Raw genomic sequence first — 9,349 nt, forward strand, 5'->3', positions numbered from 1 at the left:
TACCTCAGCTGGTGGATATACTTAGAATTCCCCCAAATATAAAGTAGTCATTTCCCTTATTAATATCTTAGGCAAAGCAATAAAATGTCTCTCTCTTTTTCTAATAAGATAAATACCTCAAAATGCTCTTATTCATTGGTTTTCCCAGACCTCTATCATGTTAACATCATCACATTTGTTAGATTTGGATTGTGATTGACACTTATTTTTTCTTTCCTCAAATTATCCTTGCATTTAAGATATAGATTAGCATTATTAAATTATAATTTATTTATTTATTTTAAAAATTTTATTTATTTATTTGTCAGAGAGAGAGTGAGAGAGAGCACACAAGCCAGGGGAGTGGCAGGTAGAGGAAGAAGTAGGCTCCTCGCTGAGCAAGGCGTCCAGTGTAGGACTCGATCCCAGGACCCTGGGATCATGACCTGAGTCAAAGGTAGACGTTTAACTGACTGAGCCACTCATGCATCCCTCAAATTATAATTTAACTTTTCTCCCTCAACATTAGAAAATAACACTATTTTGTTGCTTTTATTCAGCGTTGCTATGAGAAAGGTGAAGAAGTTTATCTAATTTTTACCCCTTTGAATACTGCTTTACCAGTGTCACTCAAGTGTTGTTCACAGACCAGTGAACTATATTGACTCTTTCTTACCAGTTCTTTATGAGACAAATACAGAACTAGAGTATTATAAACATTTCAGAGCAAATTGACAGAGTAATTTTAAGCATATTGAATCTAACAATAAGCTTATTACAACTTTTAATTGTATGCATTGGTTTTTTTATTGACTTCATTTTTCCACTAATTTATTTTAGAAAATTATCAGTCTGTGATATATTATATATAAAGCAAGAAACAGCATTTATAACAATAACAATTACAACAAAAAGTTTCTTCTCTGCAATTAAGAAACACTGCTGGTCATGGGGACTCAGGGAGCCTCAAGACAAGAGGCCTTATAATCAGTGAGCTTGAGGTCACCCATCAAAACTGGCATTCTAGGGTTTACAGAGAATAGGCTATTGTCTTCACTGTATAGGTTCTTCCTCTAAGTCACTTAATATTGCTCAGATGGGGAATGCTGCATGGATTTAAAGCTGAAGTAAGGATAGAGTGAGCCATAGAATCTTGCCTGGGTGAAGGAAAAGATGTGGGTGCCCTGAGTCATGTCATAGAAAGAAATGTCCTTGTCTTCATAATCCAAAAAAATCAAAATCTTTTGTGGATACTTTTCTATCTGGAGATGCTCTTCCAGGGAAATGTCTTGAGGGCCACAGGTAAGAGCCCTGTATTTACATCCTTTCTTCTCTAAGACTCTGAATTTCTTGTTTTGTAGATCTGTGGATAACCCAATCTTGCCTGTGGGCATCTCATAAATGCCTAGAGTCCACTCATCAGTGTCCTTAACATCCACTTCCCAGTAATGTCTTCCTGAGGTGAAGCCTTCCTGATTAAGTGTGATAAGGTTGCAGTCTCCTTTCTTATCACTAAGAGATAGATCCTGTGTTTCCTCTCTGAGGTTCTCTTTTCTGTCTGGGTCAGAATTATTCTGATGGATTTCCTGATTTATAGTCACATCCGCTGTGGGGAAAGAAAAGGGAAGGGAAGGGCCAACAGTATATATTTCAGAAAGCTGTTGTGCAGGTGACGCTTTAGAGAAACAGGATCGAATAGTGAAAGAACACTTGTCCTCTGAATGTGTGTGTGTTGGGGGAGGTGGAGCTATGGGGTGCTCTCCCCATGGGTTCAAAGCTACTTATCTCAGAGTGCCAGAGTGAGCTGGGACTTGCAGTGTTTACTTGAGAATAGTGTTCTTTCCAAATTATCTACAAATTAGAAGTATGTTCTTCAATTAGTATTAATAGGCTCCATGTCAGCTGACTTCTTTACAAAGAGCAGCTAAGTTACTCTCATCATCACTTTTTACTCAGTTGGGGATTTCCTCAAATGAGGGGCTATAATTTTGTTCAGAACCAAGTGGACCTCCCCACCCCACCACAGGTGAGAAAGCATGGCCAATATATGAAGGTGTAAATACAACCAGAGTAGCTAATCCTAGCAGCAATTTTCAGTTCAGACCAACAGTTAATGATCATGTTCTCCCCTCTCTTTACCAGAATAATGGTGCCTCTGTCTTTTCAACTAGGAGTTGATGTTAGGAGGGAAAAATGGGATATCAGAGGGCAGGTTGGAAAGGAGTCAAAAAGATAAACAAAGAGCCACTCACCAGGCCGGAACAGTTCCTTCCTCCAGTCTGAAAAAGAGCGATACAAATTGAGACTATGATGGAAGCATACCCACAGAATGAAGAGGAGGGACACACTTCCTTTCCTGGCTCATTGTTGTCTCTTCTCAGCTCTCTTTCCCTCCTCCTCTGAGCTCCATAAACACAGCAGTGTCCAGAAACTACAAGACAAAGGGTGTACTTCCTACATGCTGTCTCAGATTAGAAACAATCCCCTCATTTGGCCCAATGCTGGGGGAGTAAGTCTGGAGAACACCTGGAGCAGGGTCTAGTGTTCTAGACACCTGTGCTTTTAAGGCCTTTGTGGCACTCCTCATTGAGGATGAAAGCTATAAAATACCCTTTTATTTTATTTTATTATTTTATTTCAGGGGTTTCCCAGCCTATGACCACCTCAAAGTAGAGTTCAATCTTCGGACCAAGGCTTTTAAACTGACCTTTTTTAATTTTAATGCTTGTAATCACATTTTTAATATTTTTCTCCAGAGATAGATTCTTCACGAGGAAGAGAACTACATCTGCCTCTGCCTGGGGCCACTTCTCTTATGACAGAACTTGTGATTTTATTTAAAGATTGGATATTCTCTTAGTGTCTTGGGGCAATAGGCAGATAAGAACTTACCCATAATTCTTGATGGTCTCTCACTGAGCTGCCTACTTCTAAGAGAGGTAGCACTCTATATATAGAATTGATGAATATATGAGTCAAAAAGGGCATCTGTAATCTCTTCATTTTAGAGATAAGAAGGCTGAGATTAAGAAAGCAAAAATGACTGAATTCCTAAGGTGTAATTGGTAGAGTTGGAACTAAAACCTGCATGTCCTAATCCTTACTTACTTTGCTCTCTCCTCTAGAATCATGGGAACATTTTTAAAGCAGTTCCTCAAAGAAAACTCTTAGTAGAAGGGCACTTGCCTTCAGCTCAGATCATGATCTCAGGGTCCTGGGATTGAGCCCTACTTGGGCTCCCTGCTCAATGGGAAGTCTACTTCTCCTCTCCCTCCCCCTGCTGGTACTCTCTCTCTCTCTCTCAAATAAATAAATAAAATCTTAGAAAAGAAAAGGAAAGGAAAGAAAAGAAAAGAGAAAAGGAAAGAAAAGAAAAATGAAAAGAAAAGAAAAGAAAGGAAAAGAAGAAAAGAAAACTCTTAGTAGAAACTGTTTACCTGACTTTAATCCTTGGGAGGGGCGCCTTGACCCTGTCTTATCAAAGTACTTATCAGGCTGTGTGCAGTTGCCTGGTTCTTAGCTTACTTCCGCCAATGCACTTCAGGGTCAGAGATCATGGCTTATGCCACCAACATCTAGCATAATATCAGGCATATAAAAATGACACAACTATATATTTAAGGAATTACCTAGTATGCTTTTGAGGTCTAACTCTATTACACATGCACACACACAGTCTTAAACACACATAGTACATGGACACAGATATTAGAAGATATAAAATAGCCAGTTCCCTCTACTACCAGATAAATATATTTTTACAATGATATTAAAATATTTTGAAAGATTGTTTTTCAAACATAAACCTTGTTCCTGTGTTTTGAAATTTACTTTGTTTATTTAAAATAGGTAAAATAAATAAAATAATAATTAATATCTTTTTCCCAAATATAAGATATGATGTGTTATCTGCTCTTTTAAACTTTATTAACAGTACAGAAATGCTGATATAATGTAGGGTATTCTTTATTCTTCCTAAATCTCATCAAAATCGCTGAGTTCTTTTTCTTCCTTCTCCCTAGTGGTTGGGTTAACAATTCATGTCGAGTCCTACTCTAGCCATGTGGAATTTACCAGTCAACAGTTATTTCTTCTTTAGCCTTAGCTGTGAAAAACAATTGAATATTTGAGCTTCCAAATACAAAATACTATAGATTCATACCAAATAAATCTTCACAACTTGCAAGTGGATGTGTGTGTGTGTGTATGTTTATGTCTCTACTTATTTTATTTGGAATATCAGAGGCACATGGCAAGATCTAAGCCAGAGAGTTACTTACCAGGATACAGCAGAGCCTTCCTCCAATCTAAAAGAGAACAAATCCAGTTAAGACAAGGCAAGACATCCAGAGCCTCACATTCTTCTCCCTTCCCCTTATTTTTTTTTTTACTAGTCACTATTAAATCTTTCAGTCTTTCCCTCTGAAGAGAGGGAGCTGAGAAAGTGTTGGACATCAAAACATTGAGGAGTGTGGGAAACCCAGTCTCTTACCTGCAAGGTATAATTTCTTTCGCTGTTCTGAAAGAAACAAAATTCAGTGAGAGACCTATAACAGATGTGGAAAAGGGAGCAAATTCTACACAGGGCATGAGAAGAAGCAAGACTCACCAAGCTCTTTCTGGAGGTTATCTGAAAGAAGAGATATAAAATCCATCAAACTGGGTTTTAACTGCTCTTGAGTTCATGGAATAGCTGAATGAATTCAATGTGGCCCTCCCTTAGGGGTCCCATAGTTAAGTAGGTGAGAAGGATTAGCAAACATACATGTGGAATCTAAAATGACAAGTGCTAGGAAAAGTTACATGGGAAATGTCATAGGGTCACTGAGGAAGGAATGCCCACAGTTCATGGGAATTCAAGGTTTCTTAGGTGTTTCAGAAGCTAATTCTTGAAGGAAGAATAGGAGGAGAAGATGGGGGAAGACATTTCCACAAGGAGAAACAACACCACAGTTTGGGTACAGACCACTGCCCACAACTCTCCAAGTTTCCCACATGGTTTCCTCCTTTCCATAACACTCCAGCTTTATGGAAATTTGGTACTATGTGTTTTCCTTGAGGTCCTTTGGCAACCTTTTATTTCCCCACCCACCTTATACAACCTGTACCCCCAGCTTTTCCACGAACCCTATTTGTCCTGCTGCCACAATTTACCTTTGTCCTTAAGTGCCATTTCCTTTTCATTTTTCATCTGATCTCTTTCATGAGATTCTCTTTTCTTTTTCTTTACTTCTCTTTCTTTGGCTTGATGTTCTCTCCAGCCAGTGTAGCTGATCCCAATGAGGAGGAGCATCAGCACAGGGACTGTTCCAGCCAGGGCTGCCTTCCATGGGTCCATCCTGGGGAAGAAGGGCTCTGACACAGGCATGTGAAGACATAGTGAGGACTAGCTTGGAGGCCATCCTGCCCTCTCTCCAAGGCTCCCTCAGCCCTCCTTCCCTCCTCCCTGCCCTCACCACACTCCCAACTCTGCTTTGAGGTTTGTGCTTCATTCACCTGGGAGGAGGATGGCTGATGCTTTCTCCTGTCCAGAGAGGGGATTCTGGATGGAACAGGTCACATTGCCCAGAGAGCTGTCTGTGACCACAAGAGATGCTTCCACACGAAAGAGCCCATCTTCATCTTGGGTCTGAAACTCAGAGAGGGACTGTAGATTCACTCCCATCATGTCACTCCACTGCACCCTGGGTTTTGGGAACCAGCCATCTGCAGAGCACAGCACTCGGATCCCACCATCCTCAGGTCCCATCATATGAACATGAGGTGCAGAGCCCAACCCTGAGGAGAGAAGGCATGTGTTTAAGGCCTGGGATCCTTGGGGCTCAGGAGTCCCTGAGGCTGAAGACCAAAATGCCCTCACTAGACTGATAAGTAAACTGAAGCTCAGAGGTCAATAAACCTCTCACAGTGAATGTTAGACCAACCTGTGATTCAGTTTTGAAATCAACTTGATGCCTTTGCACTATACTTAGGCTAAGAGAACTTTGGGGTCATTTAAAGGAGAGGAAAAAATAGGTACAATTAAAGTTAGAAAAAGGAGTTTAATCCTATAAATTGTCTTTCTCTACTGATTGGGTGAAAACTAATGTCTGAGGGTATCAATATTAGTCTGAATTAATACTAGTCAATTTTCTGGGATCTTTTAGGATACAAAAACGTATTCAGAAATACTGCCTTTTTTGGTGTTTAGAAGTGAAGAGAGTATGTAGTCTTAGCCTCACTGTGTAGTTTAAGAAATTGACATTCTGCAAGGTAAATTAGCATATCAATATACGGAAGATCATAAGAAATGCCAGGTTAGGAATCCAGACATCCTTATTTTTCTCCTTGCTTTACACCATGACATACACCCTCTGTGCCAGGTTAACATACCTACAACATGCAGCTCCACAATAGCCTCTTGGGAGCTCTGACCATCCTTAAAATGACACCGGTACTGGCCATGATCAGAGGCACGAACGTGTTGGATCAGCAGGGCCACTCCCCCTTTGTTGATGGAGTCCCTCACCAACTCTGTCCTGCCGCGGTATTCCAGCATTTGCTCCCCACCTTGTTCCTGTCCATTCTGGTACACAAACACAGCGGGGGAGAGTTGGGTTCGGTACCACCGAATGTGCATGTGGGCTGCACTCTGCTCAGGGGACAGCTGGCAGGGTAGAGTGGCATCTGCCCCTAGCAGAACCATGATGGGCTCAGCCGGTCCCTTCACAGAAAACCCGGACACTGCATGAAAATCAAAGACAGATTGGGGAAACGAGTGAGGGAGGATGAAACAAAAGACCCATCTGCATTTCTTTCTTATTTGCATTGTTTTCCAAAAAAGTTACATATATGTCTTCAAATATATATCTATGTAATCTAACTTCTTCAACTATAGTCTCCAGAGGTAACAACTACTGATAGTTTGGCATTTGAAAGGACAATTTTTCTATGCATTTACAAATAGCATTTATGTGTAAGTTATGTAAAACCTATATAAAGGAAACTTATTTAGAATTAAATGTGGCAAAGTAACTTATTAAGCAATTATCCCTTCTTTTGGTAGGAGAGGAGTGAAGGTACTTCTCTCCACACTCATCTCTTTCTCTCCCAACACACTGCTCCTAAGAGGGTAAGTAGCCATTTCTGATCTAAAGATTTAGGTTACTCTGTGTTGAAGGTTGAAGGAAAGGATTAACAGTGTTTTATATCAAAGTGAAATGTAGAATTTATTAGGTTAGGTTGTTTTTGTTTTTGTTTTTTTTAATAACTGAATGCTTAGAATCATAAAGAATAGTTTTTCATAAAAATTATTTTCTTGAGAGGACTTGGAAGCCAGCAGTTCCAGGCGGCAAGGGCAGAGCAGTCTTTACCAGAGAGGATGGTTGGATTCCCTGGGGCAGGGAAGGAGGATGCTGCAAGCCAAAAATGGGGACTTTGCTTAATTATGAAACAAGCTCCTTTGTCAAGTCACTTAAGCCATCTGCTTGAAACTTATTTTAGTATAGAAATCAATGATAACTAAAAGGTGACTGATGCCCCCTGGGCAAAACTCGCACTGGCAGAGGCCAAGGATATTGTGGTTCTTTTGAATGGTCAGAGCTTAAGGGCCCACAAATGTAGTGACCCTGGAGTGGGAAGAATTCAAAAAGGTATGGCTGGGAGGGGGTCCAGGAGTGTTGAACACAGATGGCAAGGCCACATGGGCTTAAAGGAAAAATCCCATGAACAGACTGTCCCAGAGAATGTGGATCAGGCAGTCCTAATCAAGGAGCATGACATTGGCCATTGGGCTGGATGCGGGCCGTGGTCTCCCTTCTTTTCTATTCCTGTGTAATACCCAGAGTACTCAACAGATATGTGTTAACTGATATTAGTTAACTGATATAGGACTACTGGCTATACATGTTATAGGAGTCATTTAATTTAGGAAAAGATATTTGACATTACTTATATCCACAATGTAGTGTAAAAGTTATTCTATTTTACATAAATGGAATCATTACATATCAATTTCTGCAATAAGGAACATCCAACCATTTTAGTACATATAATTGAGCTCTACTTATTGTTTTTGACACGGCCTATAGCATCATGTTTAAGCTTTTCCTGTATCAGGGTAAATATTTACATTGCTTCCAATTCATTATTACTATAAACAGTCCCACAATAAATATTTAATACATTATACATATGCACATGGGAGAACTTTTCTTTATGATAAATTCTTATAGAATTGCTGAATCAAAATGCATGGAAATCAAACATTTTAATATTCCCTGCCTAACGGACATCAAATTAAAGAGATTTTAATAAAAAATGTCATTATTGTAATCTCATAGCTGGTTTTTGTCCAAACCTGGAGTCTGAAAACTTTATCCTGAGGGTCCTTTCTATTTTATGAAAGAAGGACTCAAGTCCCAGAGGAGAAAAAGAAATGATTTGTCAAAGATCATAACCAGGGATTCCAAATTCTTTGTGCTCAGACTTAGATTTTCTTGGCAATGTGAACATTATAAAGTATATTTTCACTGATACTGTTACACTGAAATTAAGCAGGCTAAAATCACCCATACTCAATAAAGATTTAGCTAAACATTACAACTATGAGTTTTATAAAATCTACCCAAAGTAATAAGGGGTGTTGATATAAAGATCACTCCCATTCTTGGCCAGAACCTTCCAGTCTTTGGTTGTCACAAACACAGTTACAGCCTCCCCCAGTATAACTGCCTTTGAGAGGAGGTACAATGACCACCAATGGATGATCAAGATTTTTCATCATCTAAGAAGAGCCATTAAAAACAAGTCAATAAATAAAGAGAAGGAGAGAGAACACTGACCTGCTGAGTACCATGTAGACACCTGGAGAAGGAGAAGAAGGAGGAGGAAACCAACAGGAGAAGAGTTAGGAGAACACACCATCTTCTTCAGAGCAGAAAGTGAAAGCACGAAATGTTCACTCTGACAAGGAAGTACTCTGTAAGAGAAGGTGGTGAGAAAGCCACCAGAGTGAAAACATTCAGGAAAAAAAAAAAATCCCTGTTCAAAGATTTACTTTTATACACAGTTTTTTGGCTGTTCTTCCTCACAGATTGCCACCAACTCCAACCCTTCCCCAGTGAATTTTCCTTCCCTCTCTTCTTTCTGAAAACCAACTGTTTCCCCAGTGGGTGTAGAAAACTGTAAACCACTCTCTTGTGTCCTGTGGGCTTTCGTGAAATTGAAAAACCCTGAGTTCATTTTGAGAAATTCAGGCAGACACAAAATTAGTCCACTCCTATTGGCCAATCTAACTTCCTCCTTCTTGCCTTCATTCATTGATTCATTCATATATTTACTTATTTATTTTTACTGTAAACACTCTTGTGGTTTAACTCCAGAAAGAGAA

The 9,349-nt window shown here is 39.7% G+C and overlaps 1 protein-coding gene across 1 annotated transcript; it reads right to left on the reverse strand.

Moving 5' to 3' along the window:
• Nucleotides 1–1,061: 1,061 nt before the first annotated feature.
• Nucleotides 1,062–8,883, reverse strand: LOC116628249 (butyrophilin-like protein 1). The gene is made up of 9 exons (XM_032398466.1): nt 8,802–8,883; nt 6,352–6,702; nt 5,476–5,757; nt 5,134–5,334; nt 4,589–4,609; nt 4,472–4,498; nt 4,260–4,286; nt 2,232–2,258; nt 1,062–1,585 (listed from the first exon to the last, which is right to left on the reverse strand). Exons 1-9 carry the CDS (start codon nt 8,881–8,883, stop codon nt 1,062–1,064), a joined length of 1,542 nt encoding a protein of 513 aa, XP_032254357.1.
• Between the last annotated feature and the right edge of the window lie 466 nt (nt 8,884–9,349).

Source organism: Phoca vitulina, unplaced genomic scaffold (assembly GCF_004348235.1).
Source record: "Phoca vitulina isolate PV1807 unplaced genomic scaffold, GSC_HSeal_1.0 scaffold116, whole genome shotgun sequence".
In the NCBI taxonomy this organism is placed as follows: Eukaryota; Metazoa; Chordata; class Mammalia; order Carnivora; family Phocidae; genus Phoca; species Phoca vitulina.